General features: G+C 37.2%; 4 gene segments (V, D, J or C); all 4 read left to right on the top strand.

Annotated features, from left to right (window-relative positions):
* The window catches only part of LOC104674124, an 840,972-nt gene that overhangs the window by 501,006 nt on the left and 316,190 nt on the right, over positions 1–23,776 (top strand).
* The window catches only part of LOC104656245, a 632,938-nt gene that overhangs the window by 327,720 nt on the left and 281,442 nt on the right, over positions 1–23,776 (top strand). The window contains 1 exon segment of the V gene segment in view: positions 5,270–5,277. Coding sequence covers positions 5,270–5,277 — 8 coding nt within the window.
* Positions 1–23,776, top strand: part of LOC104656285 — a 576,427-nt gene that overhangs the window by 292,407 nt on the left and 260,244 nt on the right.
* On the top strand, positions 1,260–2,950 carry LOC104656271. The segment is given in 2 exon segments: positions 1,260–1,424; positions 1,884–2,950. Coding segments are annotated over 2 exon segments (393 nt in total).

Raw genomic sequence — 23,776 nt, 5'->3', positions numbered from 1 at the left:
CTGCAAATCCAGGCTCCTTCCAGGGTGAGAGAGGTTGTCATTGAGTTGTATAAGGAATTTATGTTCATTCTCTTTGTCACCTGTGCTTTATTATCTCTTTTTGAGTGTGTGCACAGCTTCAAAGACATGGTGAGCCCCTTCACAAATGCAGAGCAGAAGTGACCCTGAATGGGAAAAACAGAGAAGTGATTGATATATAGCTCAATTTTAAATGGTGAAATATTTGTTGCTATAATGGACTGACAAGCTTAGTTATTGTCGCAGAGATAATGAGTAATTTTAATTTTATTCCTTCCCATTTCTTTAATAACCACTTTCGAAAATAACTAGAAAAACCCCTTACTAGTTACTTCTACCTCTCTTATCAAATGACATCATTTGATTTCCCTCTCCAAACCTCTTCCCATTTCTTCCTTTCTCCTTAGTATCTTCAATGTACACCACTCCTTGGCCATGAAGATGAGAAAGCATGTGTTAAAGAGGAGTTCAAGTGGCATAGAAATAGGGACCACTCAAGCCATTGGCTCCTGTCTCAAAACTAGAGGCACAGTCAATGTCTATCTAGAAGACACTTAGGACATTATTCCAGGAGCCAGTGTGGGAGACCTGAGTACCAGGAAACTTGGCTTTTAACCTGAGTTCTAACTTTATTCTTTCCTTTCACACTTAGCACAGCAATATGATACAATTATGAAATTACTTTTGTTATATATGTTGCAAATAACTTCTTTCATTGTGTCATTTGATTTTCAATTTTGCTTATGGTAATTTTTTTTTTTTACCAGAAAGAAGTTTCTAACTGTTGAAATTAAATTATGTGCTACTGCTTCTAAGACTTACTCGCCATGTAGATGTGGATAGAAATGCTCTTCTTTCCCTTACAGCACAGGGCTCACATAGACTTCTTGGAATAAAGGGTATTTTCTACCAGCTCAATGGGTTATCAAACCACCAATTAATGGTGGGTTTTGTCTTTACCAAAATAAGAGATGGGTAATCCCTTTGTGAATAGTTTTACTCCTTTAGATGTAGCCTACTTGAGTTTCAACCTTGAAAATGATCTTAATGGAAACTTTCTGAATTAAAGCTAGATTTAGAGAAAATATTCTTCCCCTCTTTTTAAAGTTTTATTTTGTTAATTAACAAATAATAATTGTATTTTATCTTCTTTTAAAATTTATGTTTAAACCTGGGGATGGGCTAGACCTAACCAGGAAGCTGCTCTGTCTTTAGCTGATAATTTCTGGAGAACACTCAAATTGAAACCTGCTTGGTGTGGGATGTGCGGTGGCTGCTGCTTTGTTGCTTGAGAGACCTCCCCCGACCTAGGATCAGACTCAGATTCTAAGTTCTGGGGCCTGGAACCTCTGTGTGCACTTGAACAATGAAGTTGGTGGCAAGCATTACTGTACTCCTATATTTGGGTAAGTATTCTGGGCCTAAGAAAGGGTAGTTTTGTGGCTAATGACAAAAGAGAGTTATCTGCTGTCTCCACGTCTTCTGCCATGATTTACCAATTGCTGGAAAGAATTTGTATCTGTGTGTTTCTCAAGGGTGTCTGAGCATCAGTGTGAGGAGCTGGTCATATCCACTACTCAGAGAAGATTCCCCAGGTCTCACAGCTCTCAAGCTGTAAGGAGTTTTAGGTTCATTGAGCTCAAGGGTCATGGAAGATGGGAAATTTATTTTTGACCTTGTGGCTCTGTATAGCTCAGGAACAAATAAATACAAGTAATATTTCTCTTGTCCTGTGCAACACATATAAAAATACCCAAATATGGAGTAGGGCAGGGAGGACAGTTCTGGAGCAGTGGTGAACCTGACCTTCAGATGTACCAAGAGCTGATGATCCAGAGCTAATCTGCTGTTTTTCAACCCCATAGGTGTTAGGGGTGATGCTAAGACCACACAGCCAAATTCAATGGAGAGTAATGAAGAAGAGCCTGTACACTTGCCTTGTAACCACTCCACAGTCAGTGGAACTGATTACATATACTGGTATCGACAACTTCCCTCCCAGGGTCCAGAGTATGTGATTCATGGTCTTACAAGTAATGTGAACAACAGAATGGTCTCTCTGACAATCGCCGAAGACAGAAAGTCCAGTACCTTGATCCTGCACCATGCTACCTTGAGAGATGCTGCTGTGTACTACTGCATCTTAAGAGACCACAGTGGGACAGATGGGGCTGCAGCTGTGCAATATCTCCGTGGTGGTGAAAAGGAAGGCATCTAACGAGGTCACTGCACAAGAAGGAGCAGAAGTTTAATAGAAGAAGAAGAAAATTTAAAGAAGAAAAGGGAAAAGAAGTAAAGAGGAGGTGGTAAGGAAATCAATGAGAGAATTAAAGGAATGAAGAAACTGAGAAAGAATAGCTAAGAAGTCTTGAAGAAAAGACTGAGAAGCTTGGCAAAGAGATGAAGAATCACGATTGGAATTCTGCAATGAAGAAGAAAGGAAATAAGAATTTTCCAGGACCCTTTCTTTTAATCAACTCTTGCTTTCCATGTAGATCTCACTATAAAAGATGAGAACCATCATCTGGTTGTCCCAAAGCGTTTCTTCATCTAACCCCAGGGAAGTGCCTGGGCTTTGAATATTATGTTAGTCCTTCCAACCTCTCAATAATTGAAATGAATTTCAGAAATTGATTCATTTGCCCTTACAAAAAATTTGAAGTTTTATTTGTTACTCATCCATAGCATATACTCTTGGGATATAGATAATTTCTGGAAGGAAACAAGAAAGTGGTGGATATGTGAATATTGATATCATTTTTTAAATCTATGTTGAAATATCTCTATTATTACACAAAAATACACAAATCTTTTTTCATTGTAAAAGATTCAAACTATTAAGTATGTGAAGTAAAACCTCAAAGACCCAAACTGACTGTCTCCATCTCCATCCCATTTTCTCTTCAATTCCTACAATAAACCATTTTGACAACTTGGAGTGTGTCCTGATGATCATACTTCTTTTCATTTACATGGATACTCACATAAATATCTACCTAATTTTATTACATAAATTGGATCATACCATGTGCATGTGTCTGCAACTTGCTTTTATTTTTATTTAAAAATAGTTTTTTGAGGTGTGTTCATTCCAAGATACATGTGTATGCATGTGTGTACAAACTGGCCTTATTCTTTTCAATATCTACAAATGTTCACAGTATGGTTGTGTAATAATTTTACTTACCTCACCTATATCATCTCTACATATATAAATATATATGACGTGTGTGTGTGTGTGTACATATTCCTTATAGATCCTAGAAGTGGAATTACTGGATCAAAAGATATGCCTATTTTATATTTTTATAGATATTGAAAAGTTGCATTCCAAAATGGCTTTAATAATCTAACCCAAGCAGGAACATGGCAAAAATGTCTACTCTCACCATTTCTATTCAACATTATCCTAGAGAATCTAAGCAATGCAATGAGACAAAAAGAAAAAGGAAACCAGGCTTTGCGTATTACAGATTTGTGAATTTTTCTTTTTTGGAGGATGGAGAATGAGGTTGGTGTGCTATTTGAATTTTGCCCACAGATCTAATCTGGCATTTGCCTTTACTTTGGATACTTCTGTTCAATTTGTTTTCAAAAAATTGGAAGCTTTTTTGGAATAATTTTAAGAGTCATTCCACATAACTTCTCCTAATAATGTTATGAGTAAATAGTAATTAATATATTCACCCAACAAATTAAATCTTTAATCTGTGCCAAATCCTATGTTGTACAATGAATAACATGGGCTTTGGGAACTGCCTTCAAACATGGGAAGAACAAGATACCACGGAAAACAAAAGGAGTATAATAATTGAGAAAACAACGCAGAAATAATTCTAAAAGCTCCAAAGTGACTGAAAATAATTCTATCTTTCTTAGAGAATTGTGGTAGGAAGCTCTTTGCTGAGCCTTGTCCCTAGAGGGAGATAGCACATCCAAAATAATCTATCTTTAGACCTGAAACACAAAACCCTGAAAGATTGCTAACTGACTTGGTAAAGGAAACCATATTTAACTTTTTGAAATGTAACTATCATTTTGCAAACAATAGAATTGTCTGTGTAGCAAATCCTATAGACAAAAAAACTACTGTAACCAATAAATGAGTTAGACAAAATTGCAAGATACAAGCTCAATAGACAAAATAATGCTGCTTCCATACAGTAACACTAAACAAGCAGAATTGAAATTTATATATATGCATATATATTTATGCATATATATGCATAAAAAACTTTTAACAAAATTTTAGCAGACTGACTCTAACAATATATAAAAAGGATAATACATAATAATGAAGTGGGGTTCATCTCAATAATGCAATTTATATGTATATAAATTTCAATTCTGGGCCAGGCACCGTGGCTCATGCCTGTAATCTCGGCACTTTGGCAGTAGTTGAGGCAGGCAGATAGCTTGAGGCCAGGAATTCAAGACTAGCGTGGCCAACATGGCAAAACCCTGTCTCTACTAAAAATAAAAAATTAGCTGGGTGTGATGGCACACACCTGTAATCCCAGCTACTCAGGAGGCTGAGGCACGAGAATCACTGGAACCTGGGAGGCAGAGGTTGCAGTGAGCTAAGATTACACCACTGCACTCCAGCCTGGGCAACAGAGTAAGACTCTGTCTCAAATAAATAAATAAATAAATACACAAATAAATAAATTTCAATTATGGCGTGTGTGTGTGTGTGTGTGTGTGGTGTGTGTATGAATACATTTGACAAAAGATATCTAAGGCCTATACACTAAAAGACACAAAAAAATTCTGAGATAAATTTAAGAACTAAATAAATGGAAAGCGTTATTGTGTTTGCGAATTAGAAGACTCATTAAGATTCTTTCCAAATTGACCAATAGATTCAATGTCATTCCAATCAAAATCCCAACAGAAATTTTCTTAGAAATTGACAAGTGGGTCTAAGATTTATATGAAAATACCAAGGGACTATAATAGCAAAAAAAAATTCTTTAAAAAAAAAAACAAATTGAGGAACTTACACTACTGATATTAATACTTTTATAGTTACAATAATCAAGAGACTGTGATATTGATATAAAGATAGACAAATAGAACATTGGAACACAATAAAGGGTCCAATAATAGGCCAACACATACGTAGTTGATTTTCAACAAAAATACCACAGCAATTTGTTATGAACTGAATATTTGTGTTCTCCCCTGCAAATTCAGGTGTTGAAATCCTAACCCCCAGTATGATGGTATTAGGAAGTAGGTTTTTGAGGAGGTGATCAGGTCATAAAAGTGTAGCCTTCTTGAATGATATTAGTTTCCTTGTAAAAGAGACCCTAGAGAACTTTCTTGTTCTTTCTGTCACGTGAGGACACCACAAGAAGACTGCCATCTATGAACCAGGAAGCAGGCCCTCACCAGACATGAGATCTTCCAGCACCTTGATCTTGGACTTCCCAGCCTCCAGAACCATGAGAAATAAATTTCCATTGTTTTAGCCACATAGTCTATGGTATTTTGTTACGGCAGCCCAAGCTAACAAATACAATCTCAAAATAAATATGCTGAAAGAAATCAGATGACAGAAAGCAGATACTCTATGATTCTGTTTACATAAAACTCTAGAAAATCTATAGTAAGAGAAGGCAAACTAGAGATTGCCTGGGATTGAATAGGCATTGGGATGATATATTGGAAAGGTATACAGAAAGGATTAACAAGGAACACAAGGAATAGAGACACAAGGAAACTTTGGGGAGTGGTGCATATGTTCTTTATTTTGATTGTGATGATGATTTCACATTTGTATGACCATGTCAAAAATTATCATATTGGACCTTGAAAACATATGTAATTTATTATATGCAAAGTGTACCTCAGAAAAGTAGTTTTTAAGAAGGCTCAAAACAAAAGTAGGCAGAGATAAATATTGAAAAATAATCACTCTGTATTATAGAGAACAGAATTTTTTACTTTCTTTTAATTATGAAGGGCAAACTTTCTCAAGCATGCAAGGGTAACATATGTTACAAGATTATATTTTCTTTATCTCATAAGTGGCATATTTTATTGCAATAAATAGATCTATGTCATATATAAGTTAACTCCAGAAAACCTGTCCATTATTCGCATTTCTCCGTCTGGCCAAAGAGTGGCAGTGTTTAAGTGTTTGAGTAAGATCGTACAGTGCTGAGCAAACAGGAATCCAGGTATGGCTTCTGATTGGTGTCATCTCCTGTACCAATGAGCAAAGTAACTTCTGCTGGGGAAGCCCATTCAGTAAAATCTGATTTAACTGTGTTTTCTAAGTAGCTAAGGGATGGAGACTGTTCTGCAAGTACTCCTAGGGATATTGGGGTTCCAAGCAGCCCGTGAGTATGTGGTTAGTCTGGGAGAATTGTGGGATGATGACAGCATCCTGAGGGCAAGAGTCGAGTCATCCTCTAACCTGGGAAGGCCCTTTTGAGAGCCAGATATGTGTTAAAAAAATGACAATACTTTGTTTTAATGTGGCAATTTTGCTTCCTAGGGGGCATGGGGAGGGGGAGAGAAACATCATCCCTACCACGACCATGAAAATCTTATGAGGGTCTTCTGTATTTTCTTTACATTGTCTTTTTTAACAGGGGTCAGTAGCCAAGAACTGGAGCAGAGTCCTCAGTCCTTGATCATCCAAGAAGGAAAGAATCTCACCATAAACTGCACATCATCAAAGACATTATATAGCTTACACTGGTACAAGCAAAAGTATGGTGAAGGTCTTATCTTCTTGATGATGCTACAGAAAGGTGGGGAAGAGAAAAGTCATGAAAAAATAACTGCCAAGTTGGATGAGAAAAAGCAGCAAAGTTTCCTGCATATCACAGCCTCCCAGCCCAGCCATGCAGGCATCTACCTCTGTGGAGGAGACGCACAGTGATCTTCAGGCCTCTATCAGCTGTCTCGAAACCTGCAGCTGGGCCACATATGCTCTTCTGACATGGGGCTCCTGAGATGTGGCTGGGACCTTTGCCAAGACATGAAGCCTCAGAACATTGCAATTGTCTTACTGGAAAAAAAATGAGGAGGAGAGTAGGAATGATACGAGGGGGAACTATATCACTAATCTCAAATTTAATTTGACTTTATTGTCTGGTAGTTATGTTACTTTTTAGTAGGGACATCAAATTAGAACAAGAATAGCATGAATTTCAGTGATTTATGCAAGAACTATGCACGAATATTGTGTCCCTGTTGTGCCAAGGAACTTCTTTCCCTTTGCTGTTTACCCATCTTGTTAATAAAAAGAAATTGTGCATTGTTTGACAGATTCTTTGTCACATATTAACATTGTACCAAGAGTATTAGAATACCCATACTGAGGAGTCATGGGCAGTAGTTTTTTTCTAAGTTAGTAGTATAGATATGGAAAAAGACAAATGCTTAGATAGATAAATAGGTGATAGATTATAGGTAGCTAGATTATTAGATAGATAGATAGATAGATAGATAGATAGATAGATAGATAGATAGATAGATAATAGGTAGATTAGATAGATAGAGTGAGCTACAGAGAGGGGAATATGTTAATAAATATCTAATGCAGTCTTAGACTGGCCTGCACTTCTCTTCTCATTGTGCTTTTATTCATATTCTATTCTCAGTATTCTTCTGGCCACTCCAAATTATCATCTTAAAGAATTGTTTCCCAGTTGTACCAGTATGAAGTGGAAAAGATCTTACCACATTAGAATAATGCTGGCCTAAAGTGGGTTTTTAGAAGTATTAAACTGATACTGAATAACTGATAAGATCACAGGTTAGAGAGAAATAATTCCCATGTTTCTTAAAAGCTATGTGATATTGACCAATAACTTTAACCTTCCAAGTCTCTATTTTCCTTCTGTAAAGGTGATACAATCATATTATTTTATTCATATGTTCTTGTCAGGATGAAGTAAGGTTATAGATTACATACATTAAGTATCTGGTATATTGCAAGCCCTCAATATTTGAAATAGTATTTTTACTATTAATCAAACAATGATAATCTCAAGTAAGTCAAAATTCTCAGATAAAAGTAGGGAAGTTGATCAACATGATACAGCTCCAACCTAACTAGGAGATGTTCTATTCTTTAAATTTAGAAAAGGAGGAATATAACGGTCTCCTGTCATCAGAAACTGCCTAGTGACCTGGTTTCAAAAGAAATTTCATGTAAAAAAGGAATGATCATTTATATTGGCCAAAGTCAGGGAAGATTTTTAAAAATCAAGTCGAATTAGATTATTTTCTGTTTTAAAGAAATGTTACCTATACCGCCCACTGAGAGAAAAGTTTGCTAAAAATAACCAGGAAAGAGAGAAAAGAGAGAAGCCCATGAAAGAAAATGTTTGACAACGTGAAAAGAGGGAAAGCAGGCAGGAAAAAAGAACATAAGTTTCTGATTTTCATGAAATGTTCCGAGTAAAGTGACACTTACCTATGTGTGTAAATATGCATATACATACACAAATCTCAAACTAAAGAGTGTACATATTTGCATTTTAACCTAAAATCAAATTTTTCTAATTGGGAAATAATATAAAGATATTGTCTCCAATAGAATGCTAAGAATATTAAGGATTAAAAGTATAAAGATAAGTAGTCATAAGGATGTTTAAAGATTAATCTGCCATGTCACACAAGACTGATAAACCAATGTTATCAGGAGAAAGATACAGTTAAATTCACAGCAGCGTCTTAGGTCAGCCTAAGCAAATAGGTTATATGACATGCAACTTACCCTTCTCCTCTTTCTTTCTCCCCTATCAAAAGCCAATTTCCTATTCTATAATCCACCTTCTCCAGTGATTCTGCCTCAGAATGTCTAACAAACTGAACAAGGCTGAGCTCCAGACATTGGTTTTGATTCTGGGCAGCAGAAATTTCCCTGTGGAACAAGATGCCAGCATGACCTTTCCTAGTGTGCAATGAGCAGGACCAGCTCTGTCTACCTCCTTAGGGATAGCCCCTGATAGGAATGCTGGGATTGGGTAAGTGGAAAGAGTGAGTGATTAGAAGAAGGCAGGAACCAAGTTTTTTTTACCTCCTGCCTTGAGTGTAAAGTTTAGTTCCTTTTCTAACAACTCTTGGCAATTCCATTATAAATCAGGTGAAAGAATTAGTCTAGTTTTTGTTTGTTTATAGGGCCTAACATGTCCCAGAAAGCCCGTAAATTCTAATCAGCACTATCTGGACAGTAAGGGAGATTGTGAACTCAGTTTTCTTACAGGACATAGGTATTATAATTATTATCGTGGTAAAAATGGCCTCCTAGCAGGAAGATAATTTTTTTGTGTGCTTTGGGAATCGCCCAAAAGTTTTCCACTGCAAAAACCAGTGAAATAAGGAACAGATATTTTCTAAACCTTCAGTAAGTGGCTAAATCTATCAGGCTTATCTATTCACCCCATAGTGAGAATACCTTGCAATATGTGTTTGTGCTATTCTTATAGATACCACAGTCAGAAAAAAAAGGGGGATGGATTAAAATATGCAGAAAAAAATTGCCACATTCTGTGCTAATTTTAACCCCATATAAATGCTGTCTTATAAGTAGATCTACTAAATAGGGCTATTCATAGCCACAGCCTTTCATATTTTAAGTAAATATCATACCATAAGATTATCATGAGAACACTTGTCTCTAACTTCTAGAGCCTTTTGTTGCTCTTGCCACTACCTTAGTAAGACTTTAGTGTGCCAGATATGAGCCTGCTAGATTTAAGCCAAATACTTATTTATTCTTGTGCCCACTTCTCAACTGTGTTGATCAAATTCAAAAAACAAATCTTAACCTTAAATTCCTTACTTCACTTCCTCTGGGACCTAGTCTATTATGCTGCAGCCTTGACAACTTGCCAAGACAAAAAGTTGAGAGTTACAATAGTAGGAGGAAGAGCTACAGAGAATAAACAGAATGAGAAAGTATAAAATATGATTAAATTGAGTTCCAGAAAGAGACGAGAGAGGTGAATGAAGCAGAAACAATATATGAAAAGATAATGGATGAACAGTTTTTTAAAAAGGGATGAAAGACATCAATTCACAATTCAAGAAGACAAAAGCATTCCTGGGCAATTTACATAAAAAGAAGTGTGGTGTGTGTGTACGTGTGCATGTGTGTGTGTTCAGAGTAAAACAGCAGAAAATCTTAAATCAAGAAAAAAATCTTAAAAATCAGAAGGAGAGGGAGAAAAAAGACTGTCTTCAGGGAAGTAAATTGACAGCTGACTTCTCAAAAATAACCATGGAAACCAATTGAGACTGGAATTACATTTTCAATGTTCAGAGAGAAAATAACTAACATCAAATTTTGTACAAAGCAGAGCAATTCTTTAAAATAAGAAATGAAAGCATTTATGAGAAAATCTGCAGAATTTAAGAGTATATTTTCTCTAAAGGAAACTCCACAAGTAGATGGAAAGGATGAGGGCCTGGATTATACCACACCTACCACATGTGTAGTTGTGCTCAAAGGACAGAACCTCTTTGGGATGGTTTCTAAATTTCAAAATAAAGATGATGTATTCTCAGCTAGTCTCACTGTATTTTATTAATTGAAACACCACATGTGAAACAGAAGACTCTAATGCAAATGTAAAGAGATTCATTACTAAAACGTTAGGCCAAGATTTGGACGTTCTTTTTTTTTTTTTTTTTTTTTTTTTTTTGAAATGGAGTCTCGCTCTGTCGCCCAGGCTGGAGTGCAGTGGGGCACCATCTCAGCTCACTGCAAGCTCCGCCTCCCGGGTTTACGCCATTCTCCTGCCTCAGCCTCCCAAGTTGGGACTACAGGCGCCCGCCACCTCGCCCGGCTAGTTTTTTGTATTTTTTAGTAGAGACGGGGTTTCACCGTGTTAGTCAGGATGGTCTTGATCTCCTGACCTCGTGATCCGCCCGTCTTGGCCTCCCAAAGTGCTGGGATTACAAGCTTGAGCCAACGCGCCCAGCCGCTTTGGATGTTCTTAAAAGGGCAATGGCAGGAATGAGAATGGGGAAAATGATCTATCCTCAGTGAGTTGTAGGACTTAGAGAAAGCCTCAAGGGCTGCCATGTGTTTTATCATGTCCTGAGAAACAGGTTTACAGATATTAGCACCTCCTTACTGTGCTGGATAATTCTATTCTGATTCCTCCAACAGTTTGTGAGACCCCCTATGTGTAGAGTGGGTATGTAGGGGGGAAACAAAGGGTTTTCCACTCTCAACAACCATGTGCCTCACCTGTTCTTGCTGCCTGCAAGCTGCAGCCACATCCAGTTGGCTCTCACCTCCCAAATAGCTTCAAAGAGAAGCAAATCATATTCAACAGATTTTGTGGCAGAACTCATCCTGCAGACTTTTTTAAAAACGTGTTTTATCTTACTGCCTTTGATAAAAGTTCTGAACCCAGGGCCAGTTGTAGCCGAATTTGGACATATGAAAAATCTGCCTTTAGTCTCTTGCCATTCCTTCACCATTGCCTCCCACCTATTCTACTGCTCCTGCTTTTTACCCAGCCCCTAGTAGTATTCTGTGACCTTTTAATACTCTGTTAGCCTGCCCAAAGCCTGATAGTTCTAGTCACTGAATTGCTTTCCAGAATCTTCTCCTACACTGTTAAGTAGATATATATCTCTCCACTCAATCTCTAAAATAAAGTGGTTTATAGCCTAATTTATATCTCAATGTAATGTTCTAGGTTAGGTCTCCCTGGACTGTTTGTATTTGAAAAAGAGATGTTAGAGGAGATTCCAAGAAAGTCTCCTCAAAGATACATTCTCAGTTACAGTGATAGTAGGATAGAAAAGATGTTTTTATTGTAAAATATTGTTTCCCACACTTCTCAGCCATAGTGTAGGCTGCCAGTGTTTGGTCAGTTCCCATCAGCAGGGACGCAGGCAACATACTGTCAGAAATTCTTTTTTTTTGAGATGTAGTCTCGCTCTGTCGCCAGGCTGGAGTGCAGTGGTGCGATCTTGGCTCACTGCAATCTCCGCCTCCTGGGTTCAAGCCATTCTCCTGCCTCAGCCACCTGAGTAGCTGGGATTACAGGCATGTGCCACCACACCCAGCTAATTTTGCATTTTTAATAGAGACAGGGTTTTACCATGTTGGCCAGGATGGTCTCAATCTCCGTGTCAGCAGTTTTTAAAACATATGTTTTTATTCCAATTAGTTTAGAAAGATAACATAATTCAGAGGAAAAATTAAAGATTCTATTGCCTGACAATACATAGAATAATATTCTATTAACTATACCTTGTCTATGTTTAGATACACAAAGACTTACCATTGTTACAATTACCTACAGTATTCAGTACAATAACATCCTGTTCAGGTTTCTAGCCCAGGAGCAATAGGCTACACCACATAGCCTATCGTGTAGCAGACTATACCATCTACACCAGTACGCTCTTATAATGTTTGCACAATGTCAAAATTGCCTAATGATGGATTTCTCAGAACTCCTGCAGTTGAGGAAGGCATTACTATATCAGCAAAACTTCTACATGAAAGAATAGGCAGGGGAACTAGTGTGTCTAAGAAAGCATGAAAATTGAACTGTCTCAGAGGCAGCATAGTCAAAACAGTAATGGTTTGTAATCTTAGGTATCACTCAAATACTAGTCCTTCAAATTCCAAACCGGATAACCTTGGACATGTGACTGAACTTAGATTCATCTGAAAAATGAATAACAGCTATTGCCTAAAGTGGTAAAGAATCCCATATACTATGGGACTTAGGATTACTAAGGATTGCTTTGGCTATTCAAGCTCTTTTTTGGTCCCATGTTAATTTTAGAACTGTTTTTTCAAATTCTGTAAAACTGATGCTGGTAGTTTGATAGGAATTAAATTGTATCTGTATATTGCTTTGAGTAGTAATTTTAATGATATTGATTGCTCCAATCCGTGAGCATGTAATTTTTTTTATTTGTTGTATCATCTGTGATTCCTTTCATCAGTGCTTTGTAGTTCTCCTTGTAGAACTTTCATCTCTTTGATTAAATGTATTTTAAGTCTTTTATTATTTGTATGTGTGAATATCATAAACGGGATTGAGTTTTTGATTTTTTTCTTAGCTTGGTTGTTATTGGTGTATAGAAATGCTACTAATTTTTGTATGTTGATTTTGTATCCTGAAAGTTTACTGAAGTCATTTATCAAGTCTAAGCATCTTTCAGAAGACTCTTTAGGGTTTTCTAGGTATAAGATCATGTCATCAGTAAATAGATATATAATTTTAGTTTCTCTTTTTTAATTTGGATGCCTTTTATTTCTTTCTCTTGCCTGATTGCTCTGCCGAGGACTTCTGGTAATATGTTGAATAGAAGTGGTGAGAGTGGGCATCCTTGTCTTGTTCCTGTTCTTAGAGGGAATGCTTTCAAATTTTCCACATTGGGTATGATGTCATGGATGGCTCTTATTTGTCAGGTTTTTTTTTTTTGTTTTTTTTGTTTTTATTTTGAGATATGTTCCTTTGATGCATAGTTTGTTTAGGGTTTCTATCATAAAAGGATGTCAGTTTTTATTGGATGCTTTTTCTGCATCTATTGAGATGATCACATGGTTTTTGTTTTTAATTCTGTTTACATGGTGAATCACCTTTATTGATTTGCATATTTTGAACATAGACCAATGGAACAAAATAGAGAGCCCAGAAATAAAACCATATACCTACAACCAACTGATCTTTGACAAAGTCAACAAAAATACACAATGAGGAAAGAACATCCAATTAAATAAATGGTACTGTATACGGAAGAATAAAACTGGATACATATCTCTCACCATATTCAAAAATTAAGTCCAGATAAAATAAAGACTTACATGGAAGACCTGAAACTACAAAAATCATGGAAGAAAAACTAGGAAAAACTCTTCTGGACATTAGCCTAGGCAAAAAAATTATGACAAGATTTCAAAAGCAAATGCAACAGAAGCAAAAATAGACAAGCAGGACTTAATTAAACTAAATAGCTTCTAAACAGCAAAAGAAATAATCAACAGCTTAAACAGACAACCTACAGGATGAGAGAAAATGTTTTCAAGCTATCAACCAACAAAGGACTAATATTCTGAATCTATAAAAAACTCAGATAACTCAACAAGAAAAAAACAAATAACCCCATTAAAAAATGGGCAAGGGACATGAACAGACATTTCTCATAAGAAGACATACAAGCAAGCAGCAAGCATGTAAGAAAATGCTCAACATCACTAATCATCAGAGAAATGTACATCAAAACCACAATGAGATGCCATCTCACACCAGTGGCTATTACTAAAAAGTCAAAACACCAACAAATGTTGCAAGAATATAGAAAAAAAAGAGAATGCTTATACACTTTCGGTGGGAATGTAAATTAGTACAACGTCTATGGAAAACAGTATGGAGATTTCTCAAAGGACTACAAATAGAACTATCATTCGACCCAGCAACACCACTACTACCCCAAAGAAACAAAATTGTTATATCAAAAAGACACCTGCTCTTGTATATTTATCACAGCACTATTTACAATAGTAAAGTAATGAAATCAACCTAAGTGTCCATCAGTGTAAGATTGGATAAAGAAAATGTGGTGTATATACACCGTGGACTACTACACAGCCATAAAAAAGAATAAAACCATGTCTTTTGCAGCAACATGGATGGAGCTGGAGGCCATTATCCTGAGTGGAATCACTCAGAAACAGAAAATAATATACTGCATGGTCTCACTTATAACTGGGAGCTAAACAATGGGTACACACAGGCATACAGAGGGAAATAACAGACAGTGGAGATTCCAAAAGGGGGAATGACGGGAGGGTTGAAAAGTTACCTGTTCAGTACAATGCTCACCATTCAGGTACACTAGAAACCCAAACCTCACCATTATGCAATATATCCATATAACAAACCCATACACGAATGCCCTGCATCTTAATAATAGTAATAATAAAGATTAAAATTATATGCTTGCCTAAGGCACTTATAATGAACAGGGCTTGCAGGACTGGAAGGTGCTTTGTGTAATTCAGGAAGTGAGTAAGGGGTCAGTGAATATAAAAGCCTAGGACAATATTATACACTGCTGTAGACTTTATAAACACTATATACTTAGGCTACAGTAAATTTATTTAACAATAATTTCATTTTCTCAAGAATAAATTAACCTTACCTTACTGTAGCTTTTTTTACTTCATAAAATTTTAATTTTTTTAACTTTTTGTCTCTTTCATAATAACTTGAAACACAAACACATTGTACAGCTGTACAAAAGGATTTGCTTTTTTATATCCTTATTTATATCCTTTTCTATATCCTTATTATTTTTCTCTATTTCTAATTTTTTTCTATTATTTAAACTTCTACACTAAAAACTAAGACACAAACACACATATTAGCATAGGCCTACACAGAGTCAGGATCACCAGTATCGATGTTTTCCACCTGCACATCTTGTCCCGCTGGAGGGTCTTCAGGGGCAATAACATGCATCAGCTGTCATCTCCTATGATAGCAACGTCTTTTTCTGGAATACCTCATGAAGGACCTACCTGAGGCTGTTTTACAGTTCAGTTCTTTATAAGTAGGAAGAATATACTCTAAAATAACTACTAAAAGTATAGTATAGTAAACACACAAACAGGTATTACCGTTTATTATTATCATCAAGCACTATGAACTGCACATAATTGTATGTACTATACTTTTATATGATCAGCAGTGCAGTATGTTTGTTTACACCAACAACACCACAGACATGTGCACAATGCATTTGTGCTACAATTTTACGATGGCTCTAATGTCACTAGGTGATGGCAATTTTTCAGCTCCATTATAATCTTATGGGAGTACTGTCGTGAATTGTTGATGGAAATATCATTATATGGTGTGTGACTGTATAATAAAACCTGTTCCAGTTTGGACCATTGGCCAGAGACACCAATAGACACAATGTAATCAAGATGTAGACCCCAATGTCAGCCTTCTAGCCACAGATGAAACAACACCCAACTTAGCTCAAGAACACTTTCTAGAAGCAGGAGGCTCCAGTTCATCAATCTGTGGGAACAAGGAGAACCACAGTAAGTGCAGAGGAAAATCATTATCTCTGGACTTGTCAGAAGAAAAAACCCATGAAGGAATGCTTTTGAGAACTTGAATTCTGGGGAAGGTCACTGCAGGCCACAGCCACTCCAGAAATATAGAGGCCACTACTTCCTGACATGTGGTGAGTCCACATCTCCACTCACTTCCTGTCAGTAGGTGTCACTTGAACAAATTTTCTCATGTCCTGGCCAGTCACCTGGAACCTGGAGGCAGGTCTTGCTTTGCACACACCTCTGTCAAAATGCGTATCAGACAATTATGTTATGGACTGAATGTCTTAGGTGTTACGGAGCAGGTGTTATGGAGTGAATATTTCTGGATCCTCCAAAGCACACTCTCTCTTTCTCTCTCTCACACACACACATACATAACCCAAGGAAAGGCCATGTGATATCTTAATTTTTAACTTCCAGCCTCCAGAACTGTGAGATAACAAATTTCTCTTCGTTAAGTCACCCAGTGAGTGGTGTATTGTTATGGCAGCCCAAGTAGACTAATATACTAGGTTATTCTGCTCCTGACCCAACTTACTGAGCTAGACCTTCTTTGGTCCCCACATCTCTCTCCAGGGACACTGTATGAGGCCTGGAGCTATGTCAATTTTTCTGTACTCAAAAGTAGTGCCCTCCTATATTTACTTCTTGTTTGTTTTATTGGAGTTCCTGGTAGGTATCTTCCTTCTCTTTGAACTGTAAATAGAAATAATCCTTCTTTTTGAAGTAGGATTTTCTTTCTGAACAAGCTTATTAGAATAATTTCCTACCATTGATCTTCTGGCATGGCAATTTCAATTAAAAAATCATTTGAATAATTATGTTAGAATACACAGCAGCTATATTTCTTAGGTTAGTATAGTTTGCAAACAAAAGGCATATATGTTTTCCCAGTAACCTCAATGTGTGTGTGTGTGTGTGTGTGTGTGTGTGTGTTTTAATTTCCCTACAAATCACTGCTAACAGCGAAGGAAAGTGAGGCTATATTCTTGAAGGTCTGGTAGATATAGTCCCCTGTATGTGTATGAAATTTGTTTGAAATCTCATGTACTATATTTAAAATTTATGTTACTTTCTATTATGTAATATATTCTCATTTGCTTCAATATACAAAAAGTACTTTAAATTGATTATTTAAATGTGTGCCATGTTCATCCCAGAGCTTAATGTCACCCTTTATACATTCATACACTACTACTTAGCTTATTCTTCTTGAGGAGAGAGAAATGTATTGCCAGTATTCTCAACAGGGACACTTTCAAGGCTGAGATAGCAGGGCTCATGAAGAACTGGAACAATATAAACCATTGCAGAGACTGCAACAGCAACTGTAATGACCACAAGGAGGCAACAGATCTAATGATAATGGAAAAACACAACCTTTAGAAATCGGTGAGCCCCTGTCATCTCTGTGCCTCCCACGTGCCATTAAGAGAATATAGAATTAATGCATTTTTTAATCAGAATTAAGGTGTTTTGCTTTCTGTTTATTGTTTTTTTATTTTCCAAAAATACGTGATTTTATTTTTATTTGGTAGAGAGCAGCAATTCATTTTAGGTAACATGCCACCACATCATAGGAATAGAGAAGGTAAGAAAGGGAAATATACACACAGAAGTAAGTCATGGGCAAACCTAAACAACTAAGAAAATAATTAGCAATGAAATTAAAAGGAGAAAAATGCCTAGGGAAGCAAGAAACAGGTTTTCCTGCTCTCCTACGTCTAAAGAGCACAATGAGATACAAAACACAAACACTAGTAGATGGCAGAAGCTATTTACCTAAATCAGGATTGAAGCTAGGAGGCATAGCTTAGGCACTCGGTCCAGATCCTAGGCATTTGAAACTCCAAGTTGCAGAATCAATTTTAATCTTAAAAACCAAACTTCTTCAAAATTCCATTCTGTAAAAGTGAGGTTGGCTACTATTCAAAGTTTTTTTTTTTTTTTTTTTTTGTTGTTGTTGTTGTTGTTGTTGTTGTTTTGAGACGGAGTCTCTCTCTGTCGCCCAGGCTGGAGGGCAGTGGCACGATCTGGGCTCACTGCAAGCTCTGCCTCCCGGGTTCACCCCATTCTCCTGCCTCAGCCTCCCGAGTAGCTGGGACTACAGGCGCCCGTAGTCTCGATCTCCTGATCTTGTGATCCGCCCACCTTGGCCTCCCAAAGTGCTGGGATTACAGGTGTGAGCCACCGTGCCCGGCACTATTCAAAGCTTTATTCGCTTCTTAAAGAAAAGCCAGAATGTTCCTACCACTGTGTTGATAAGCAAAGGTAACATTGCCTCTATCAGGGGCTTTTTCTCTTTTATTTTTGATTCTGCCTTTTATGTTAAGGAATTCTTTTTAATGTCTAATGATCCCGGGATGCTCATTGAAACTTAGTAGGATATAAATCTGAGATTCAAGCAAAGAAAAATGGCTCCCGTTCCTGTTTTTAAATACTTCTTCATTTCACTCTCGACTAAGCCTGATAGCCCAGAATTTCATGTTATTTATTCAATATCTTCAGAAAAATAGTCTTTTTTTCCACAAAAGTGGTTGGAAAGGAGTGGACACCTGACTATTCCAGGTGAAATGGGAAATCTGAGAGTATAACCGCACTTTATTCAACTGTACTTTGTGTTTTCTGTATAAAGTCTCCTACTCCTACCCTCTCTCTGATCTTCTGAGGTACCAGGTATCCTCCTTACTGAGACTTTTGGTGCACCTTCATTTTTGTTGGCATTTGCCTCTGTGGGCCCTTAGAATTTGTCTTTCTTCAGTTCATTTAAGTCAGTTACCACTTGTTCATTCATGGGAGATGATTTTCCAAAACATCTCCCATGCTGTTATCTTTTGCCTGTTATATGTGTCCTTTGGGGTTCATAACTTTTAAAAACAATTTTACTCTCATTTCACAGGAACAGAGAAGTGTGTTTTCAATTCACCATACTTAATTATCAGTCTAGCTTTCACTGATATTTCAGAGCAATTATAAGGTGCCCAGGGGCAGAGTTCCCATCTGTCTTGTTCACGTCTCTATATCTCTCTAATATATGGTGAATACTCATTCAGTGTGTTCATCAAGTGAAAGGGAGAAATAGGAAGAAACTGAAAAAGTGGCATGAAAGGACAAAAATTTAGCATTTCACCACAGGGGGGCAGTGTCTCTATTCATAGCTAACCTTCAAGGTTAGCTTAAAACCCTGGGAAAACATCTGGTAAGAGATCCGATTGGCTGATATCTGGAACAGAGATTTAAATTTCCTGGTAGTGTTTTTAGTGTCACTCTAAGCTCAAGGGAGTTTCTTGAAGCAAAAAAAAAAAAAAAAAAACCATTCAGGAAATAATTCTTTGCTGATAAGGATGCTCCTTGAACGTTTATTAATAATCTTGTGGATGCAGCTGACATGTGAGTCTTGGGAGTTTCTGACTCTTCTGTAGCGAATTCTAAAGGGGAGGAAATTCTGTGAGAACAGGTGAGGCTTTATCGGAGACTATGAAAAGAGGACTACAGAAGGAAAAAAGCTAGAGAAGGAGGAAGGAAAGGAAAGACACAGATGCAGGGCTGGGAAGTTTGGGGATATAGTGTCCAACACAGCTCTGAAAAAGGTGATCTAAAGATAACCACTTTCTTTTCTCTTTCTAAACAGGGGTCAGTGGTCAACAGCTGAATCAGAGTCCTCAGTCATTGTCTGTCCAGGAAAGAGAGGATGTCTCCATGAATTGCACTTCTTCAAGCACATTTAACAACTTGCTATGGTACAAGCAGGACCCTGGGGAAGGTCCTGTCCTCTTGATAGCCTTATTTAAGCCTGGTGAATTGACCTCAAATGGGAGACTGTCTGCTCAGTTTGGTATAACCAGAAAGGACAGCTTCCTGAATATCTCAGCGTCCGTGCCTAGTGATGTAGGCACCTACTTCTGTGCCGGGCAACACAGTGCTCCCCAAGCACCTGCAGCCTGTACTCAAACTTGCAGCTGGAACTCCAGTCTCTATGCTGCCTTCAGCTCTTAGTTCTCTTGGCACGAAATGTGATTATGCATCCACCTTTGCCCCTGTCATTCCATCACTACAAACTCTCCTTTATCCAAGGATTTGTCCTCCAAAGATTGTGCTCTTTGCTTGATAAACTTGCCCCTCCGAATTCATTTTTCATGTATGTAATGGATTTTCTTAGTTATTTCTGCCATGATATGAGGAGAATTGATCAACATACAATTACAGTAGGAGATTTTAGTAATTTTCTCTTTTAAAATGGATGATATCAATAAAGTAAAAATGAGAGTCCAGAAATAAATCCATAAATCTATGGCCAATTTATTGCAACAAGACCATTCAATGGGAAAAGAATAGTCTTTTCAATAGGTGATGCTGGGACCACTGGATAGCCACCATTTGATCTCTACCTCACACATGTACAAAAGTTAACTCAAATGCATTAAAGACCTAAATGTAAGATCTAGAAGTACAAATGCTTAGATGAAAACATAGTTGTAAATCTTGGTGACCTTGGACTACGCAACAATCTCTTACATACAACACCAAAAAAAGCAACCAAAGGAAAAATAGATAAATTGGGCTTTATCAAAATTAAAATCTTTGTGCATCAAAATTCACAAAATTTTCCACAAAGGAAAATGAAAAGATAACCCACATAGAAGAATATATTTGCAAGAAGAATATATTTGCAAGTCAAGTATATCTGATAAGGATTTAATATCAAGAATATATATTTTAAACTCTTACAACTTAGCAATAAGATAAATGCCAATTTTAAAATGGTCAAATGATTTAAACTGTCATTGCTCCAAAGAAGACACACAAGTGGTCAAAAACTATGTAAAAAGATGCTCAACATTATTATTCATTGGGAAAATGCAAATTAAACTAAAATGAGCTGCCACATCACACCCACTAGGATGTTCATAATTTTTTAATAAGGAAGAAGAAGAAAGAGACATGGAAGATTCTAAGCGTTGGTAAGGATGGGGGAAATTGGAATCATCATCCACCGCTGGTAGGAATGTAAAATAGTACAGACACATTAGAAAATAGTTTGGCAGTTTCTCAAATGACTAAACACAGAGTTACCATTTGACCCAGCAATTACAGTCCTAGATATCTAATTAAGAGGTCGAACATGTGATTTATGTCATTGGCCAGAACCACATCACATGGCCAGCACTAATTGCAAGGGAGGTTGAGAAAGGGCGCATTTAATTTGTCTAGCCTCTAAAAAAGAGATGAGCATGAAAAATATCGATTGTGGATAAGTGTTGGTTTAACTATCCAAAAACATCTGCCACATCATACTAGGTCCTCATTCCCCAGAAGAGACTCTGATGATACATCTTGATATTCTTATTACTGTTATTATCCTAACAGCATGTGCCAAAGGAAGCTGAAGTCTGTTAAGAGCTCTACAGAGCTGTTCAAATGTAGTATTGGTTTTGCTCCAAAAAATACACTGTAGGTTTTCTTCCTTGCAAATGTTCTGCGGGAAATCAATATCTCTCAAGAGGCATCAGCTGATGTTTCAGAGGAAAGATGGTCCACTGCCCCTGACAGTGATAATGGGCAGTTCCAGGCAGTTCTTAAAGCTAGTCGCTTTAATGTCTCACAGAGATCATCATGTTCTTAAACGTCAATACGGAATTCACTTCCCTCTCCCTGAGAAGCAGTCCCCTGAAGACCCAGCACAATATTTCCAGGGATCCCGCATGTGCATATGACATAGCCCTCAAAATCCTAGAAATGTTTTAATTGAGGTAATACTTTTACAGCTATTTATAGGATCTCCAGCACTATTCTTTTCTCAGGAACTTAAAAAATGGATATTAGCTAACCACGGATAACCATGTTTTCTTCTCCCTTCCCCATTCCCGTTCAGCTGTGTGTAGGCAAATCTACCATTCCAACTTTCTCGGTGTTGAAGCCATGGTTTATTTTATAGCAGGCTTTCTATTTTATTTTATTTTTAACTTTTATTTCAGGTTCAGGAGTACATATGCAAGCTTGTTATGTAGGTAACCTGCATGCCATGGGGGTTTGGTGTACAGATTATTTCGTCACCCAGGTAATAAGCACAGTACCTGAGAGGTTTTTCAATACTCACCTTCCTCCCACCCTTCATCCTCAAGAAAGCCTGGGTGTCTGTTGTTCCCTTCTTTGTGTCCATGTGTACTCAATGTTTAGCTCCCACATATAAGTGAGAACATGTGATATTTGGTTTTCTTTCCTGTGTTAATTTGTTTAGAATAATGGCCTTCAGCTCCATCCATGTTGCTGCAAAGGACATGATCTCATTCTTTCCCATGGCTGTGTAGCATTCCATGGTGTATATGTATCACATTTTCTTCATCCAGTCTACCATTGTTGGGCATTTAGGTTGACTCCGTGTTTCGTTAATGTGAATAATGCTGCAATGAACATAGGTGTGCATGTGTCTTTCTGGTAGAAAATTTATATTCCTTTAGGTTTATACCCAATAATGAGATTGCTGGGTCAAATAATATTCTATAGAAGGCTTTCAAAGTGTGGGCTAGTATTGAAGGTAAAGATTGCCTTATTCATTTCTGTATGCTCCTCTGTTACTGGTACAAACAAGACAGTCAATTAAAAATGTTTACATGAGAGGCGGGGCACAGTGACTCATACCTGTAATCCCAGCACTTTGGGAGGCCAAGGCAGGCAGATCACAAGGTCAAGAGTTCGAGACCATCCTGGCCAAAATGGTGAAACCCTGTCTCTACTAAAAATACAAAAAAAAAAAAAAAAATTACCTGGGCATGATGATGCACACCTGTAGTCCCAGCTACTCGGAAGACAGGAGAATCACTTGAATCCAGGAGGCAGAGGTTGCAGTGAGCCAAGATCACACCACTGCACTCCAGTCTGGTGATAGAGCGAGACTCTGTCTCAAAAAAAAAAAAAAGTTACATGAATTAAGGGGCAAGATGCTAATTATTTCTCACATCTGTGCCTCTGTGCCACCCAGAAATGCAGAAGAGAGCTTATAACCAAAAAATTGTGGGTAAAATTATCTGACCTTCATGGGGACAGCACAAACTATATTCATAAGCAGTAATAGAACATTGCATTATTTACTTTATTGTGGTGGTGTCACATCATCAATCTCTTACTTCATGTTTCTGGGTTTTGTGTCTTGTTTAAGATCTAGAGAATTAGGCCACATTATCATTGTCTCAAAAAAGTAGTCTTGGAAACCAAGTGATCCATCACTTCACCTCAACTGGGCAATTCAGCTTTTCTGGAATGCAGATATGTTTGTCTTCACCTTGAGATATGAACTTTCTAATTAGTAATTCTTTTTCTTAGTGATCATAGAGATGAAGCAAGAAATTACTAGTCTTCCTAGACTTGAACAATGCCTACATAGATTATATGTATTTTACTAAAAATAGACATTCCTAGACAATGACAAGAAAACTATGTAATAACATTTATGGAATGGAATGCAACCAAATCTATACTCCAAGTATATTAGCGAAGGCCAAACTATTCTAACAAATATATACCAAACGTTCAGAGGCTTAATGAACAAAGTTTGTCTTTCTTGTGAAAATCTGGAGCAGATATTCCAGGTCAGCAGATGACTCTGTCTTGCATGATCTTTGAGGAACTGAGGTTATTCTTATTTGGGGACTCTGCTATTTCTCAGAGACTTACCATCATATGCAG

This window comes from Rhinopithecus roxellana, chromosome 5 (genome assembly GCF_007565055.1).
Source record: "Rhinopithecus roxellana isolate Shanxi Qingling chromosome 5, ASM756505v1, whole genome shotgun sequence".
NCBI lineage: Eukaryota > Metazoa > Chordata > Mammalia > Primates > Cercopithecidae > Rhinopithecus > Rhinopithecus roxellana.
This window is presented reverse-complemented; position numbering and strand designations above follow the sequence as displayed.